General features: G+C 43.1%; 1 protein-coding gene across 1 annotated transcript; it reads right to left on the bottom strand.

The window, feature by feature from the left end:
- Positions 1-4451: 4451 nt before the first annotated feature.
- Positions 4452-18770, bottom strand: LOC123489043 (cytochrome P450 3A27). Its single transcript, XM_045219747.1, has 7 exons — positions 18591-18770; positions 18309-18436; positions 15314-15392; positions 12626-12786; positions 9398-9624; positions 8586-8748; positions 4452-4691 (listed from the first exon to the last, which is right to left on the bottom strand). Exons 1-7 carry the CDS (start codon positions 18718-18720, stop codon positions 4566-4568), a joined length of 1014 nt encoding a protein of 337 aa, XP_045075682.1. The 5' UTR covers positions 18721-18770; the 3' UTR covers positions 4452-4565.
- Positions 18771-20047: the final 1277 nt, after the last annotated feature.

The raw sequence follows: 20047 nt of genomic DNA, 5'->3' as shown, positions 1-20047 counted from the left end.
TCATCTCCGTGGGGATGTCGTTATACCTTCTTATCCTCCATCTGGACGTCCAGCCCCCCCCACCCCGTCTCATATCTCCGTCCCCCAGTATCTCTAAATACCTGAGCCCAGGAACAATCCGCCGAGGGAGCTCTCCATGAATAAAAATACAGATCATTCTTGTTGGTTGTGGACCTTGAATGAATAATTTATGATTAAAAACCAGAGCCTTACAACCTCTGGTAATGATTCAAGCTTAGGTTGAATTAGAGATAGAAATTATCTTAGCGAAAGGTCATGTCTCTACGTGTCCTCTGGTGTAGCATGAGGTCATAGGCACCAGGGAACTCCTCCAGCACACCGCCATGCAATCTCCATAGACAAACATTGGCAGTAGAATGGCCCTTACTGAAGAGCTCAGTGTCTTTCAAAGTGGCACCGTCATAGAATGCCACCTTTCCAACAAAGTCAGTTCGTCAAATTTCTGTCCTGCTAGAGCTGCCCCGGTCAACAGGAAGTGCTGTTATTGTGAAGTGAAAACGTCTAGGAGCAACAACGGCTCAGCTGCGAAGTGGTAGGCCACACAAGCTCACAGAAACGGGACCGCTGAGTCCTGAAGAACTGAACAACGACATGGATAACATACAGCTGGCGGGATATACGATACATCGGCAGGATAGAATGGCTGCCTCCGGTAAGACAAGGGGTGGCGGTCTGTGTATATTTGTAAACAACAGCTGGTGGCTGGTGCATACAATCTAATACTAAGGAAGTCTCGAGGTTTTGCTCGACTGAGGTAGAGTATCTCATGATAAATTGTAGACCACACTATTTACCAAGAGAGTTTTCATCTATATTTTTCGTAGCTGTCTATTTACCACCACAAACCAATGCTGGCACTAAGATTGCACTCAATGAGCTGGATAAGGCCATAAGTAAACAGGAAAATGCTCATCCAGAGGCAGCGCTCCTAGTGGCCGGGACTTTAATGCAGGGAAACTTAAATCCGTTCTACCTAATTTCTACCAGCATGTTAAATGTGCAACCAGAGGAAAAACAACTCTAGACCACCTTTACTCCACACACAGAGACGCATACAAAGCTCTCCCTCAGCCTCCATTTGGCTAATCTGACCATAACTCTATCCTCCTGATTCCTGCTTATAAGCAAAAACTAAAGCAGGAAGCACCAGTGACTTGGTTAATAATGAAGTGGTCAGATGATGCAGATGCTAAGCTACAGGACTGTTTTGCTAGCACAGACTGGAATATGTTCCAGGATTCTTCAGATAGCATTGAGGAGTACACCACATCAGTCACTGGCTTCATCAATAAGTGCATCGATGACGTCGTCCCCACAGTGACAGTACGTACACACCCCAACCAGAAGCCATGGATTACAGGAAACAACGTTGTTGCCATTTTTTTTTTATTGTTGGTATTTTACCCCCTTTTTCTCCCCAATTTTGTGGTATCCAATTGGTAGTTACAGTCTTGTCCCATCGCTGCAACTCCCGTACGGACAAGGGAGAGGCGAAGGTCGAGAGTCGTACGTCCTCCGAAACACAACCCAACCTAGCCGCACTGCTTCTTGACACAGATCCCGCTTAACCCGGAAGCCAGCCGCACCAATGTGCCGGAGGAAACGCCGTACACATGGCGACCGAGTGAGCGTGCACTGCGCCCGGCCCACCACAGGAGTCGCTAGTGCGCGATGGAACAAGAACATCCCTGCCGGCCAAAACCTCCCCTACCCTGGACGGTGCCGTGAAAATTGTTCGCTGCCCCATGGGTCTCCCAGTTGCGGCCTGCTGCGACAGAGCCTGGAATCGAACCAGGATCTCTAGTGGCACAGCTAGCACTGCGACACATCTGCCACTCTGATCCTCAACACGGGGGCTCCTCAGGGGTGCGTGCTCAGTCCCCTCCTGTACTCCCTGTACACCCATGACTGCATGGCCAGGCGTGACTCCAACACCATCATTAAGTTTGCCGACGACACAACAGTGATAGGCCTGATCACTGACAACGATGAGACAGCTTATAGGGAGGAGGTCAGAGACCTGGCTGTGTGGTGCCAGGACAACAACCTCTCCCTCAACGTGATCAAGACAAAGAAGATGATTTTGGACTGCAGGAAAAAAAAAGAGGACTGACTGCATCACCGCCTGGTATGGCAACTGCTCGGCCTCAGATCGCAAGGCACTACAGAGGGTAGTGCGTACGGCCCAGTACATCGCTGGGGCCAAGCTTCCTGCCATCCAGGACCTCTGTACCAGGCGGTGTCAGAGGAAAGCCCTAAAAATTGTCAAAGACTCCAGCCACCCTAATCATAGACTGTTCTCTCTGCTACCGCACGGCAAGCGGTACCGGAGCGCCAAGTCTAGGTCCAAAAGGCTTCTTAACAGCTTCTACCCCCAAGCCATAAGACTCCTGAACAGCTAATCGTGGCTACCTAGACTATTTGCATTGCCTAAACAGAGTATGCCCTTGTAAGGGAGAGGGTTAGTACTCGGTTCCAGGAACAGACAACAAGTGCTTGACTTATGGCATTGGTTCCGGGCCAGATTGAGAAATGTTTTTTAATTTGATCTGATCACTTGTTTGGTCGCCGCTATCCCCGACTGTTTGTTTTGTATTGCGAAATGAAGGTGAACTGTTCTCTGTGTGAAGGAGGTGAACTTCATGACCAGAGATTCTCTGCACTGTGTTTATAAACGCAGAAATACAAGAGAACTGGAAAGTGTGGAGAGTGGATCCTAGCTGTATGAAATTAGAAATATGTCTTGATAAATAACATCAATCAACCAATATATATATATTGACTGTTCTCATGATTATGTGTTTGTGTCTTATGTTTTGTTTTATGAACGCTAATAAATACACAGACGACCTCGTTCTTTAGTGGGATGATTTTTATTGGTTTGTGATTATTAAAGTTTAAAACAAAGCAGCTGCAGCGATCATTTCAACAGACGGTAAAGTTTCTATTTTGGAAAGACTGCACAGCAGAACACCCAGAGGAACACAATGAGAGTAGAGTTCTAGAGAACACCAGTTAGAGTTGTAAATTCTAGGAGAATCCTAGCCTCCAGCCAGTAGTGTGCAGGATCCACACATGACATCTGCCATGGATTGAATAGCCCTGGTGTCTGACTTTAACAAGACATGGACCCCTAATGCATCCATAGTATTACTATCTTTCTTTTATCTGGTGAAAATGTGTTTCTGAGCCCTACTCAAACTGACACCAGGATTCAATCCCAGCGCTTTGTCAGCTATGCGCCATTTAAAGGTAATTTCCGGTTGAGCCAACATATGCAACATTTATCATGAATGCAGTCTTATTGTCATATTATATTCAGTAGCCTATTGAATCCCAGCCTGAATATTCATTAGCCTATAGCAGGGTAAGGTCTGAATATTCAGAGAGAGAGAGAGAGAGAGAGAGAGAGAGAGAGAGAGAGAGAGAGAGAGAGAGAGAGATAGATAGAAAGTTATATACTTTTGTGGTGCACTTCACAAAATAGATGGTATCATGAGGAAGGAAAAGTATGTGGATATATTGAAGCAACATCTCAAGACATCAGCCAGGAAGTTAAAGCTTCGTCGCAAATGGGTCTTCCAAATGGACATTGACCCCACGCATACTTCCAAAGTTGTGGCAAAATGGCTTAAGGACAACAAAGTCAAGGAATTGGAGTGGCCATCACAAAGCCCTGACCTCAAGCCTATAGAAAATGTGTGGGCAGAACTGAAAAAGCGTGTGCGAGCAAGGAGGCCTACAAACCTGGCTCAGTTACACCTGCTCTGTCAGGAGGAATGGGCCAAAACCCAACTTATTGTGGGAAGCTTGTGGAAGGCTACCTGAAACGTTTGACCCAAGTTAAACAATTTAAAGGCAATGCTACCAAATACTAATTGAGTGTATGTAAACTTCTGTCTCACTGGGAATGTGATGAAAGAAATAAAAGCTGAAATAAATCATTCTCCCGAGTGGTGCAGCGGTCTAAGGCACTGCATCTCAGTGCTTGACGTGTCACTACAGACCCCCTGGTTCGATTCCAGGCTGTATCACAACCGGCCGTGATTGGGAGTCCCATAGGGCGGCGCACAATTGGCCCAGCTTCGTCCGGCTTTGGCCGGTGTAGGCCGTCATTGTAAGTAAGAATTTGTTCTTAACTGACTTGCCTAGTTAAATAAAGGTTAAATAAAATAAAATAAAATAAAAAAATAACAATCTGACATTTCACATTCTTAAAATAATGTGGTGATCCTAACTGACCTAAGACAGGGCATTTGTTACTAGGATTAAATGTCAGGAATTTTGAAAAACTGAGTTTAAATGTATTTGGCTAAGGTGTATGTAAACTTCCAACTTCAACTGTAGATAGATAGATAGATAGATGGATAGATGGATAGATGGATGGATGGATGGATAGATAGATAGATGGAGTGATAGATATACTCATATGTTAGATAGATAGATAGATAGACTCATATGATAGATGGATAGATGGATAGATGGATAGATGGATAGATAGATAGATGGTAGGGTAGGGTTGGGTAAGGTACTCCTGCATTTGGTCATGTGTTTGGACTCTTCAGAGAGGGGGTGGTGGTGTTGCTAGGGGTGTTGCTACGTGGCTCCAGCCTCAGTTTGATTGGTCTTTTGGGCATCAGCAGACCCTGGATATCCATCTCCAACGGGATCTATAGAGAATAACAGAACAGAACATAACCCTGGTTGTCCATCTCCAACAGGATCTATAGAGAATAACAGAACAGAACATAACCCTGGTTGTCTATATCCAACAGGATCTATAGAGAATAACAGAACAGAACATAACCCTGGTTGTCTATATCCAACAGGATCTATAGAGAATAACAGAACAGAACATAACCTTGGCTGTCCATCTCCAACAGGATCTATAGAGAATAACAGAACAGAACAGAACATAACCCAGGTTGTCCATCTCCAACAGGATCTATAGAGAATAACAGAACATAACATAACCCTGGTTGTCCATTTCCAACAGGATCTATAGAGAATAACAGAACAGAACATAACCCTGGTTGTCCATTTCCAACAGGGTCTATAGAGAATAACAGAACAGAACAGAACCCTGGTTGTCCATCTCCAACAGGATCTATAGAGAATAACAGAACAGAACAGAACATAACCCAGGTTGTCCACCTCCAACAGGATCTATAGAGAATAACAGAACAGAACATAACCCTGGTTGTCCATCTCCAATGGGATCTATAGAGAATAACAGAACAGAACAGAACCCTGGTTGTCCATTTCCAACAGGGTCTATAGAGAATAACAGAACAGAACATAACCCTGGTTGTCCATCTCCAACAGGATCTATAGAGAATAACAGAACAGAACATAACCCTGGTTGTCCATCTCCAACAGGATCTATAGAGAATAACAGAACAGAACATAACCCTGGTTGTCCATCTCCAACAGGATCTATAGAGAATAACAGAACAGAACAGAACCCTGGTTGTCCATCTCCAACAGGATCTATAGAGAATAACAGAACAGAAAGCATAACCCTGGTTGTCCATCTCCAACAGGATCTATAGAGAATAACAGAACAGAACAGAACCCTGGTTGTCCATCTCCAACAGGATCTATAGAGAATAACAGAACAGAACATAACCCTGGTTGTCCATCTCCAACAGGATCTATAGAGAATAACAGAACAGAACAGAACCCTGGTTGTCCATCTCCAACAGGATCTATAGAGAATAACAGAACAGAACATAACCCTGGTTGTCCATTTCCAACAGGGTCTATAGAGAATAACAGAACAGAACAGAACCCTGGTTGTCCATCTCCAACAGGATCTATAGATACAGAACAGAACCCTGGTTGTCCATCTCCAACAGGATCTATAGAGAATAACAGAACAGAACAGAACAGAACCCTGGTTGTCCATCTCCAACAGGAGATGACGTAAATGTAACATGACATAGCATATGTCTATTTATTTCAGGGGACTGCAGATGTAAATGAGCTGTTAGCTAAATCTGGTGCAACGCATCACTTCTGAGACTTTTGTTTCACCTTGTCCCTGTCCAAAGAAACGTAATAAATTATATAACCCTGGATGCCAATCTCCAACCATGAGACGCTTTGTGAATACGGGCCCTTGGATTCAACAACTTGCATTATGGGATAATGTCCATTGAAAGTGTGTTTTAGTCCAGGACAAGGTTTAATACTGTGGTCCTTTGTAGCTCAGTTGGTAGAGCATGGGCCTTGTAACGCCAGGTTAACGGGGACCACCCATAAGTAAAATGATCTCCAACTCGCTGGTTGGACACTGCTGTGGGCGTGTCTGTGGGCGTGTGTGTGGGCGTGTGCGCTGTGTGTGTTGTGTTGATCTTTGGACGTCCTGTCAGGTCAGGTAGAATCTCATCTGATAACTCCTGTTACATAACCCTCCCCAGCCTTAACCACAATTCTAGGATTAGATCCCAGAGCCCCCAGTACTAACAGGAACCATTAGATACTAACCTAACCACTGATCTAGGACCAGATTCCCCTGATTCTCCTGCCCCAGTCCTAACCTGAACCATTACACACTAATCTAACCACTGATCTAGGACCAGATTCCCCTGACCCAGTACTAACCTGAACCATTACACACTAATCTAACCACTGATCTAGGACCAGATTCCCCTGACCCAGTACTAACCTGAACCATTAGACACTAACCTAACCACTGATCTAGGACCAGATTCCCCTGCCCCAGTACTAACCTGAACCATTAGACACTAACCTAACCACTGATCTAGGACCAGATTCCCCTGATTCTCCTGCCCCAGTCCTAACCTGAACCATTACACACTAATCTAACCACTGATCTAGGACCAGATTCCCCTGACCCAGTACTAACCTGAACCATTAGATACTAACCTAAGCACTGATCTAGGACCAGATTCCCCTGACCCAGTACTAACCTGAACCATTACACACTAACCTAACCACTGATCTAAGAATAGTCCTAACCTGAACCATTAGACAGTAACCTAACCACAGATCTAGAGCGCCCCCCAGTGTCTTTATGTGTGAAGTGTCAACATAGAGTTGAATAGAGGACTAGGGAGAATCTCAATTTCATTTCCTTGATTCCTCGCATTCTTTCTCATCCAATGGGTTTTGAGGAGGAGGCGGGGATAGAGAATGCGAGGAATCAAGGAAAGACAATTGAGATTCTTCCTTATTTGCAACAATGGCGCTGACCATGCTAAAACAGGCGCTGACCATGTTAAAACATGTGGTGACCATGTTAAAACAGGTGGTGACCATGCTAAAACAGGTGCTGACCATGTTAAAACAGGTGGTGACCATGTTAAAACAAGTGGTGACCATGTTAAAACAGGTGGTGACCATGTTAAAACAGGTGGTGACCATGTTAAAACAGGTGGGGACCATGTTAAAACAGGTAGTGACCATGTTAAAACAGGTTTTGACCATGTTAAAACAGGTGGTGACCATGTTAAAACAGGTGGTGACCATGCTAAAACAGGTCCATGTTAAAACAGGTGGTTACCATGCTAAAACAGGTCCATGTTAAAACAGCTGCTGACCATGTTAAAACAAGTGGTGACCATGTTAAAACAGAAGGTGACCATATTAAAACAGGTGGTGTACATGATAAAACAGGTGGTGATCATGTTAAAACAGGTCCATGTTAAAACAGGTCCATGTTAAAAAAGGGGGTGACCATGTTAAAACAGGTGGTGACCATGTTAAAACAGGTGGTGACCATGTTAAAACCATGTTAAAACAGGTGGTGACCATGTTAAAACAAGTGGTGACCATGCTAAAACAGGCGCTGACCATGTTAAAACAGGTGGTGACCATGTTAAAACAGGTGGTGACCATTCTAAAACAGGTGCTGACCATGTTAAAACAGGTGGTGACCATGTTAAAACAAGTGGTGACCATGTCAAAACAGGTGGTGACCATGTTAAAACAGGTAGTGACCATGTTAAAACAGGTAGTGACCATGTTAAAACAGGTGGTGACCATGCTAAAACAGGTCCATATTAAAACAGGTGGTTACCATGCTAAAACAGGTCCATGTTAAAACAGGTGCTGACCATATTAAAACAATTGGTGACCATGTTAAAACAGGTGGTGACCATGTTAAAACAGGTGGTGAACATGATAAAACAGGTGGTGATCATGTTAAAACAGGTGGTGACCATGTTAAAACAGGTGGTGACCATGCTAAAACAGGTCCATGTTAAAACAGGTCCATGTTAAAACAGATGGTGACCATGTTAAAACAGGTGGTGACCATGTTAAAACAGGTGGTGACCATGTTAAAACAGGTAGTGACCATGTTAAAACAGGTGTTGACCATGTTAAAACAGGTGGTGACCATGTTAAAACAGGTGGTGACCATGTTAAAACAGGTGGTGACCATGCTAAAACAGGTCCATGTTAAAACAGGTCCATGTTAAAACAGGTGCTGACCATGTTAAAACAAGTGCTGCGGTAATTGCAGCCTCTATCCAACTCTATGAATGATACTGATATTTGATGATGTCATATTCCGTCTGCTCAGGTGAGCGTCTCACCTCGGTCTCGTCGCAGACAGAGAATGTGAAACTCTGGAGGATCTCGACCATGGCCAGTTTGATCATGATCAGGGCGAAACGCATCCCGATACAGTTCCTGGGCCCCGCCCCGAACGGCATGTACGTGTACGGGTCAATAGACTCCTTGTTCTCCTTACTGAACCTGGACAGGGAGAGGGCAGACACATTACACATTGGATTGTAGTTGATTTGTGGTTGTGGTTCAGTCACATTACACATTGTATTGTAGTTGATTTGTGGTTGTGGTTCAGTCACATTACACATTGTATTGTAGTTGATTTGTGGTTGTGGTTCAGTCACATTACACATTGTATTGTAGTTGATTTGTGGTTGTGGTTCAGTCACATTACACATTGTATTGTAGTTGATTTGTGGTTGTGGTTCAGACAAATTACATTGTAGTTGATTTGTGGTTGTGGTTCAGTCACATTACACATTGTATTGTAGTTGATTTGTGGTTGTGGTTCAGTCACATTACACATTGTATTGTAGTTGATTTGTGGTTGTGGTTCAGTCACATTACACATTGTATTGTAGTTGATTTGTGGTTGTGGTTCAGACACAACACATTGCACTGCAGTATAATGATGCACTGTAGTTGTGGTTACATTGCAGCAGTGTGTTTATCCTTGTGTTGTGGTAAAGTAGTGCTTGTGTTGTGGTTGTGCTGTGGTTGTGATATGGTTGAATTGTGGTTGTGCTGTGGTTGTGTTATTGTTGAATTGTGGTAGTGCTGTGGTTGTATTGTGGTTGTGCTGTGGTTGTGCTGTGGTTACAGTGTGGTCCAGTACCTCTCTGGTTTGAACTCCTCAGGGTCGGACCAGATCTCTGGGTCACGATGTAGTGTCCATGTGGGAACCAGGATAACGCAGTCTTTGGGGATGACGATGCCGTTGATCTCCACCGTCTTCTTGGCGACCCTCTCCAGTCGGGCGGCGATGGGGTACAGTCTTAGAGACTCGTTCAACACACTGTCCAGATACTCCATCTGCATCAGAGCTTCGTACTGGATAGGAGCCTGAACCGGGGTTACACATACATCAGTACCTCACCACATCTGGCACCGGGGTTACACACACGTCAGTACCTCAACACATCTGGCACCGGGGTTACACATACAGTACCGGTCAAAAGTTTTAGAACACCTACTCATTCAAGGGTGTTTCTTTATTTTTACTATTTTCTACATTGTAGAATAATAGTGAAGACATCAAAACTATGAAATAACACATATGGAATCATGTAGTAACCAAAAAAGTGTTAAACAAATCCAAATATATTTTATATTTGAGATTCTTCAAATAGCCACCCTTTGTCTTGATGACAGCACTGCACACTCTTGGCATTCTCTCAACCATCTTCATGTGGTAGTCACCTGGAATGCATTTCAATTAACAGGTGTGCCTTCTTAAAAGTTAATTTGTGGAATTTCTTTCCTTCTTAAGCCAATCAGTTGTGTTGTGACAAGATAGGGGGGTATACAGAAGATAGCCCTATTTGGTAAAAGACCAAGTCCCTATTATGGCAAGAACAGCTCAAATAAGCAAAAAGAAACTACAGTCCATCATTACTTTAAGACATGAAGGTCAGTCAATACGGAACATTTCAAGAACTTTGAAAGTTTCTTCAAGTGCAGTTGCAGAAACCGATCAAGCGCTATGATGAAACTGGCTCTCATGAGGACCGCCACAGGAATGGAAGACCCAGAGTTACCTCTGCTGCAGAGGATAAGTTCATTAGAGTTACTAGCCTCAGAAATTGCAACCTAAATAAATGCTTCACAGATTTCAAGTAACAGACACATCTCAACATCAACTGTTCAGAGGAGACTGTGTGAATCAGGCCTTCATGGTCGAATTGCTGCCAAGAAAACACTACTAAAGGACACCAATAAGAAGAAGAGACTTGCTTGGGCCAAGAAACACGAGCAATGGAAATTAGACCGGTGTAAATTTGTCCTTTGGTCTCGAGTCCAAATTTGAGATTTTTGGATCCAAACGGCGTCTCTTTGTGAGACGCGATGTGTATTTCCCACCATAAAGCATGGAGGAGGAGGTGTGATGGTGCTTTGCTGGTGACACTGTCTGTGATTTATTTAGAATTCAAAGAACACTTAACCAGCATGGCTACCGCAGCATTCTGCAGCGATACGCCATCCCATCTGTTTTGGGCTTAGTGGGACTATCATTTGTTTTTCAACAGGACAATGACCCAACACACCTCCAGGCTGTGTAAGGGCTATTTGACCAAGAAGGAGAGTGATGGAGTGCTGCATCAGATGACCTGGCCTCCACAATCCCCGGACCTCAACCAAATTGAGATGGTTTGGGATGAGTCATACCGCAGAGTGAAGGAAAAGCAGCCAACAAGTGCTCAGCATATGTGGGAACTCCTTCAAGACTGTTGGAAAAGCATTCCAGGTGACGCTGGTTGAGAGAATGCCAAGAGTGTGCAAAGCTGCCATAAAGGCAAAGGGTGGCTATTTGAAGAATTTCAAATAGCGCTTGATGGTTTTTGCGACTGCACTTGAAGAAACTTTTCAAAGTTCTTGAAATGTTCCGTATTGACTGACCTTCATGTCTTAAAGTAATGATGGACTGTAGTTTCTTTTTGCTTATTTGAGCTGTTCTTGCCATAATAGGGACTTGGTCTTTTACCAAATAGGGCTATCTTCTGTATACCCCCCTATCTTGTCACAACACAACTGATTGGCTTAAGAAGGAAAGAAATTCCACAAATTAACTTTTAAGAAGGCACACCTGTTAATTGAAATGCATTCCAGGTTACTACCTCATGATGCTGGTTGAGAGAATGCCAAGAGTGTGCAATGCTGTCATCAAGGCAAAGGGTGGCTATTTGAAGAATCTCAAATATAAAATATATTTAGATTTGTTTAACATTTTCTTGGTTACTACAAGATTCCATATGTGTTATTTCATAGTTTTGATGTCTTCACTATTATTCTACAATGTAGAAAATAGTAAAAATAAAGAAAAACCCTTGAATGAGTAGGTATTATAAAACTTTTGACCGGTAGTTTACATCAGTACCTCACCACATCTGACACCGGGGTTACTTTGATGGGGAACACAGTATCTATCTCCTCCTGCAGTTTGGTCATGGTGTGGGGGTTACTTTGATGGGGAACACAGTATCTATCTCCTCCTGCAGTTTGGTCATGGTGTGGGGGTTACTTTGATGGGGAACACAGTATCTATCTCCTCCTGCAGTTTGGTCATGGTGTGGGGGTTACCTTGTTGGGGAACACAGTATCTATCTCCTCCTGCAGTTTGGTCATGGTGTGGGGGTTACCTTGTTGGGGAACACAGTATCTATCTCCTCCTGCAGTTTGGTCATGGTGTGGGGGTTACCTTGTTGGGGAACACAGTATCTATTTCCTCCTGCAGTTTGGTCATGGTGTGGGGGTTACCTTGTTGGGGAACACAGTATCTATCTCCTCCTGCAGTTTGGTCATGGTGTGGGGGTTACTTTGATGGGGAACACAGTATCTAAATCCTCCTGCAGTTTGGTCATGGTGTGGGGGTTACCTTGTTGGGGAACACAGTATCTATCTCCTCCTGCGGTTTGGTCATGGTGTGGGGGTTACCTTGTTGGGGAACACAGTATCTAACTCCTCCTGCGGTTTGGTCATGGTGTGGGGGTTACCTTGTTGGGGAACACAGTATCTAACTCCTCCTGCAGTTTGGTCATGGTGTGGGGGTTACCTTGTTGGGGAACACAGTATCTATTTCCTCCTGCAGTTTGGTCATGGTGTGGGGTTACCTTGTTGGGGAACACAGTATCTAACTCCTCCTGCAGTTTGGTCATGGTGTGGGGGTTACCTTGTTGGGGAACACAGTATCTAACTCCTCCTGCAGTTTGGTCATGGTGTGGGGGTTACCTTGTTGGGGAACACAGTATCTAACTCCTCCTGCGGTTTGGTCATGGTGTGGGCGTTACCTTGTTGGGGAACACAGTATCTAAATCCTCCTGCAGTTTGGTCATGGTGTGGGGGTTACCTTGTTGGGGAACACAGTATCTATCTCCTCCTGTAGTTTGGTCATGACATGTGGGTTGGTAGCTATGTTATAGGCCAGGAAACTCATCGTACTGCTGCTGGTCTCGTAGCCAGCAAAGATAAAGATCATGGCCTGAGACAAGATCTCATGATCAGTCAGTCCTGTGGAGAGAGAGTGAGAGAGAGGGAGAGAGAGGGGGGAGAGGGAGAGAGAGAGGGGGGAGAGAGAGGGAGAGAGAGAGAGAGGAGGGAGAGAGAGATGGAGAGAGAGAGGGGGAAGAGAGAGGGAGAGAGAGAGAGGGGGGAAGAGAGAGAGAGAGGGGAAGAGAGAGAGAGAGAGAGAGAGAGAGAGAGAGAGAGAGAGAGAGAGAGAGAGAGAGAGAGAGAGAGAGAGGGGGGGAGATATAAAGAGAAGGGGGGAGAGAGAGAGAGAGAGAGAGAGAGAGAGAGAGAGAGAGAGAGAGAGAGAGAGAGAGAGAGAGAGAGAGAGAGAGAGAGAGAGAGAGAGAGAGAGAGAGAGAGAGAGAGAGAGAGAGAGAGAGAGAGAGAGAGAGAGAGAGAGAGAGAGAGTGTTTGTAACAGTAGTTTACAGGTGTGTGTTTGTAACAGTAGTTAACAGGTGTGTGTTTGTAGCAGTAGTTTACAGGTGTGTGTTTGTAACAGTAGTTTACAGGTGTGTGTTTGTAACAGTAGTTTACAGGTGTGTGTTTGTAACAGTAGTTAACAGGTGTGTGTTTGTAACAGTAGTTTACAGGTGTGTTGCTTTGTAACAGTAGTTAACAGGTGTGTGTTTGTAACAGTAGTTAACAGGTGTGTGTTTGTAACAGTAGTTAACAGGTGTGTGTTTGTAACAGTAGTTAACAGGTGTGTGTTTGTAACAGTAGTTAACAGGTGTGTGTTTGTAACGGTAGTTTCCAGGTGTGTGTTTGTAACGGTAGTTTACAGGTGTGTGTTTCTAGCAGTAGTTAACAGGTGTGTGTTTGTAACAGTAGTTTACAGGTGTGTGTTTGTAACAGTAGTTAACAGGTGTGTGTTTGTAACAGTAGTTTACAGGTGTGTGTTTGTAACAGTAGTTAACAGGTGTGTGTTTGTAACAGTAGTTTACAGGTGTGTGTTTGTAACAGTAGTTAACAGGTGTGTGTTTGTAACAGTAGTTAACAGGTGTGTGTTTGTAACAGTAGTTTACAGGTGTGTGTTTGTAACAGTAGTTTACAGGTGTGTGTTTCTAGCAATAGTTTACAGGTGTGTGTTTGTAGCAGTAGTTTACAGGTGTGTGTTTGTAAAGTAGTTAACAGGTGTGTGTTTGTAAAGTAGTTAACAGGTGTGTGTTTGTAACAGAAGTTTACAGGTGTGTGTTTGTAAAGTAGTTTACATGTGTGTGTTTGTAACGGTAGTTTCCAGGTGTGTGTTTGTAACAGTAATTAACAGGTGTGTGTTTGTAACAGTAGTTAACAGGTGTGTGTTTGTAGCTGTAGTTTCCAGGTGTGTGTTTGTAACAGTAGTTAACAGGTGTGTGTTTGTAACAGTAGTTTACAGGTGTGTGTTTGTAACAGTAGTTAACAGGTGTGTGTTTGTAACAGTAGTTAACAGGTGTGTGTTTGTAACAGTAGTTAACAGGTGTGTGTTTGTAACAGTAGTTTCCAGGTGTGTGTTTGTAACAGTAGTTAACAGGTGTGTGTTTGTAACAGTAGTTTACAGGTGTGTGTTTGTAACAGTAGTTAACAGGTGTGTGTTTGTAACAGTAGTTTACAGGTGTGTGTTTGTAACAGTAGTTTACAGGTGTGTGTTTGTAACAGTAGTTTACAGGTGTGTGTTTGTAACAGTAGTTTCCAGGTGTGTGTTTGTAGCAGTAGTTTACAGGTGTGTGTTTGTAACAGTAGTTTACAGGTGTGTGTTTGTAACGGTAGTTTCCAGGTGTGTGTTTGTAACAGTAGTTAACAGGTGTGTGTTTCTAGCAGTAGTTAACAGGTGTGTGTTTGTAACAGTAGTTTACAGGTGTGTGTTTGTAGCAGTAGTTAACAGGTGTGTGTTTGTAACAGTAGTTTCCAGGTGTGTGTTTGTAACAGTAGTTTACAGGTGTGTGTTTGTAACAGTAGTTTCCAGGTGTGTGTTTGTAACAGTAGTTTCCAGGTGTGTGTTTGTAACAGTAGTTTCCAGGTGTGTGTTTCTAGCAGTAGTTAACAGGTGTGTGTTTGTAACAGTAGTTAACAGGTGTGTGTTTGTAACGGTAGTTTCCAGGTGTGTGTTTGTAACAGTAGTTTCCAGGTGTGTGTTTGTAGCAGTAGTTAACAGGTGTGTGTTTGTAACAGTAGTTAACAGGTGTGTGTTTGTAACAGTAGTTAACAGGTGTGTGTTTGTAACAGTAGTTTCCAGGTGTGTGTTTGTAACGGTAGTTTCCAGGTGTGTGTTTGTAACGGTAGTTTCCAGGTGTGTGTTTGTAACAGTAGTTTACAGGTGTGTGTTTGTAACAGTAGTTAACAGGTGTGTGTTTGTAGCAGTAGTTTACAGGTGTGTGTTTGTAACAGTAGTTAACAGGTGTGTGTTTGTAACAGTAGTTAACAGGTGTGTGTTTGTAACAGTAGTTAACAGGTGTGTGTTTGTAGCAGTAGTTAACAGGTGTGTGTTTGTAATAGTAGTTTACAGGTGTGTGTTTGTAACAGTAGTTTCCAGGTGTGTGTTTGGCAGGTACCTTTAGTCTGTTCCTCTCCTGTCTTTGTGTCGCTGCCTTTCTGAGAGTCGATCATCAGCTGTAAGAAATCCACCCGACTCTGGAAGCAGAAATAAATGATGTAAAATCCATCCAATCACAATCAACACAAACATATTCTACTGGATCTGGTCCAATCACAGCAAACACAACTAGATTCTACTGGATCTGGTCCAATCACAACCAACACAAACAGATTCTACTGGATCTGGTCCATTCACAACCAACACAAACAGATTCTACTGGATCTGGTCCAATCACAACAAACACAAACAGATTCTACTGGATCTGGTCCAATCACAACAAACACAAACAGATTCTACTGGATATCTGCTGTCTAACTGACCAAAATATGTAAATGTTGCAATAATGTGGAATCAAAATATTAAAAGAAATATGAATGTAGATATTTGGTTCCCAATAATAGTGTTTTTACATTGCGATATAAAAAGTAAAATGCAACTGAAATTGATATGGACTTATTGGTGCCCATTACTAATAGTAACATAGGTTTCCTAAACATAATATATACTGAGTAAAGATATACAGTTGAAGTTGGAAGTTTACATGCACCTTAGCCAAATACATTTAAACTCAGTATTTCACAATTCCTGACATTTAATCCAAGTAAAAATTCCTTGTCTTGGGTCAATTAGGATCACCACTTTATTTTAAGAATGTGAAATGTCAGAATAATAGTAGAGAGAATGATTTATTTCAGCTTTCATTTCTTTCCTCACATTCCCAGTGAGTCAGAAGTTTACATACACTCAATAAGTATTTGGTAGCATTGCCTTTAAATTGTTTAACTTGGGTCAAACGTTTCGGGTAGCCTTCCACAAGCTTCCCACAATAAATTGGGTGAATTTTGGCCCATTCCTCCTGACAGAGCTGGTGTAACGGAGTCAGGTTTGTAGGCCTCCTTGCTCGCACACGCTTTTTCAGTTCTGCCCACACATTTTCTATAGGATTGAGGTCAGGGCTTTGTGATGGACACTCCAATACCTTGACTTTGTTGTCCTTAAGACATTTTGCCACAACTTTGGAAGTATGCTTGGGGACATTGTCCATTTGGAAGACCATTTGCGACCAAGCTTTAACTTCCTGACTGATGTCTTGAGATATTGCTTCAATATATCCACATAATTTTCCTTCCTCATGATGCCATCTATTTTGTGAAGTGCACCAGTCCCTCCTGCAGCAAAGCACCCCCACAGCATGATGCTGCCACCCCCGTGCTTCACAGTTGGGATGGTGTTCTTCGGCTTGCAAGCTTACCCCCTTTTCCTCAAAACATAACGATGGTCATTATGGCCAAACTGTTCTATTTTTGTTTCATCAGACCAGAGGACATTTCTCCAAAAAGTACGATCTTTGTCCCCATGTGCAGTTGCAAACCGTAGTCTGGCTTTTTTATGGCGGTTTTGGAGCAGTGGCTTCTTCCTTGCTGAGCGGCCTTTCAGGTTATGTCGATATAGGACTCGTTTTACTGTGGATATAGATACTTTTGTACTTGTTTCCTCCAGCATCTTCACAAGGTCCTTTGCTGTTGTTCTGGGATTGATTTGCACTTTTCGCACCAAAGTACGTTGATCTCTAGGAGACAGAACGCGTCTCCTTCCTGAGCGGAATGACGGCTGCGTGGTCCCATGGTGTTTATACTTGCGTACTATTGTTTGTACAGATGAACGTGGTAACTTCAGGCATTTGGAAATTGCTCCCAAGGATGAACCAGAATTTTTTCTGAGGTCTTGACTGATTTCTTTGGATTTTCCCATGATGTCAAGCAAAGAGGCACTGAGTTTGAAGGTAGGCCTTGAAATACATCCACAGGTACACCTCCAATTGACTCAAATGATGTCCATTAGCCTATCAGAAGCTTCTAAAGCCATGACATCATTTTTCAGAATTTTCCAAGCTGTTTAAAGGCACAGTCAACTTAGTGTATGTAAACTTCTGACCCACTGGAATTATGATACAGTGAATTATAAGTGAAATACTCTGTCTGTAAACAACTGTTGGAAAAATGACTTGTGTCATGCAACAACTATAGTTTGTTAACATGACATTTGTGGAGTGGTTGAAAAACGAGTTCTAATGACTCCAACCTAAGTGTATGTACACTTCCGACTTCAACTGTAAATGCAACATGTGAAGTGTTGGTCCCATGTTTCATGTAAACTACTGTTTCATGAGCTGAAATAAAAGATCCCAGAAATGTTCCATATACAGAAAAAGCTGATTTCTCAGAAGTTTTGTACACAATATTGTTTACATCCCTGTTAGTGAGCATTTGTCCTTTGCCAAGATAATCCATCCACCTGACAGGTGGCATATGAAGAAGCTGATTAAACAGCATGATCATTAAACAGGTGCACCTTGTGCTGGTGACAATAAAAGGCCACTCTAAAATGTGCAGTTTTGTCACACCACACAATGCCACAGATGTCTCAAGTTTTGAGGGAGCGTGCAATTGGCATGCTGACTGCAGGAATGTCCACCAGGGATGTTGCCAGATAATTGAATGTTAATTTCTCTATCATAAACCGCATCCAACGTTGTTTTAGAGACATTGACAGTACGTCCAACTGGCCTTACAACCGCAGACCACGTGTAACCACACAAGCCCAGGATCTCCACCTGCGGGATCGACTGAGACCAGCCACCCGGACAGCTGATGAAACTGAGGAGTATTTCTGTCTGTAATAAAGCCCTTTTCTGGGGAAAAACTCATTCTCATTGGCTGGGCCTGGCTCCCCAGTGGGTGGGCCTATGCCCTCCCAGGCCAACCCATAGCTGCGCCCCTGCCCATTCATGTGAAATCCATAGATTAGGGCCTAATTTATTTATTTCAATTGACTGATTTCCTTATATGAACTGTAACTCAGTAAAACCGTTGACATTTTTGCATGTTGCGTTTATATTTTTGTTCAATATATAAATTCAGAATATTTCAATACAAATATAAAACATTTACAGTTGTGTTCCCAGTGCCGCGTCCAGATTTGATCTTAGCCAGCGAAGCGTAAAAGAAGTCCGTCACTGCAGTCGGGAAGAAAGAAAACTTCATCTTCTCCAAGATAGGACCCGTGAAGGGGAACAACGCTGGAGAAGGAGGAGAGAGGAGAAGAGAAACTTTTATAAAAAGGAGTATCACTTTATATGATTAAAAAGTACAACTTTGCTTCTGTGTGTGTGTGTGTGTGTGTGTGTGTGTGTGTGTGTGTGTGTGTGTGTTTGTGTGTGTGTGTGGTCTCACCGACTAGAAGGAACAGTGGGTTGAACAGGTCAAACTTGAGCATCTTCTTGACGTTGGAGACGAAGGGGTCTGAAGGGTTGTTCAGAGAGTCAATGTCCACACTGAAGGCTGTGCTGGTGACCACGTCCATACTGTAGGGCCCAAAGAACCTGCAACACAACCACAATTACACAACTACTGACCACAACTACTGACCACAACCACACAACTACTGACCACAACTACTGACCACAACTACTGACCACATCCACACAACTACTGACCACAACCACACGACTGACCACAACTACTGACCACATCCACACAACTACTGACCACAACTACTGACCAAAATTACTGACCACAATGACTGACCACAACTACTGACCACATCCACACAACTACTGACCACAACTACTGACCACAACGACTGACCACAACTACTGACCACATCCAACACAACTACTGACTACATCCACACAACTACTGACCACAACTACTGACCACAACTACTGACCACAACCACACAACTACTGACCACAACTACTGACTACATCCACACAACTACTGACCACAACTACTGACTACATCCACACAACTACTGACCACATCCACACAACTACTGACCACAACTACTGACCAAAACTACTGACCACAACGACTGACCACAACTTCTGACCACATCCACACAACTACTGACTACATCCACACAACTACTGACCACAACTACTGACCACAACTACTGACCACAACCACACAACTACTGACCACAACTACTGACTACATCCACACAACTACTGACTACAACCACACAACTACTGACTACAACCACACAACTACTGACTACAACTACTGACCACAACCACACAACTACTGACTACAACTACTGACCACAACTACTGACCACAGCTACACAACTACTGACCACAACTACTGACCACAACTACTGACCACAACTACTGACCACAACTACTGACCACAACCAAACAGGTTTTTCCAAAAAATAATAAAAGTGTCTGTTAAGTGTCATACTATATACAGTGCCTTCAGAAAGTATTCACACCCTTTGACTTTTTCCACATTTTCTTGTTTTACAGCCTGAATATAATATCGATTAAATAGAGATTTAGTGTCACTGGCCTTCACACAAAGTGAAGTGTGTCAAAGTGGAATTATGTTTTTAGAAACTTCTACAAATTAATTAAAAATGAAAAGCTGAAATATCTTGAGTCAATAAGTATTCAACCCCTTTGTTATGGAAAGCCTAAATAAGGTCAGGAGTAAAAATGTGCTTAACAAGTCACAGAATGAGTTGCATGGAGTCACTCTGTGTGCAATGATAGTGTTTAACATGATTTTTTGTATGACTACCTCATCTCTGTACCCCACACATACAATTATCTGTGAGGTCCCTCAGTCGAGCAGTGAATTTCAAACACAGATTCAACCACAAAGACCAGGGAGGTTTTCTAATGCCT

This window comes from Coregonus clupeaformis, unplaced genomic scaffold (assembly GCF_020615455.1).
Source record: "Coregonus clupeaformis isolate EN_2021a unplaced genomic scaffold, ASM2061545v1 scaf2705, whole genome shotgun sequence".
NCBI classification, from domain to species: domain Eukaryota; kingdom Metazoa; phylum Chordata; class Actinopteri; order Salmoniformes; family Salmonidae; genus Coregonus; species Coregonus clupeaformis.
This window is presented reverse-complemented; position numbering and strand designations above follow the sequence as displayed.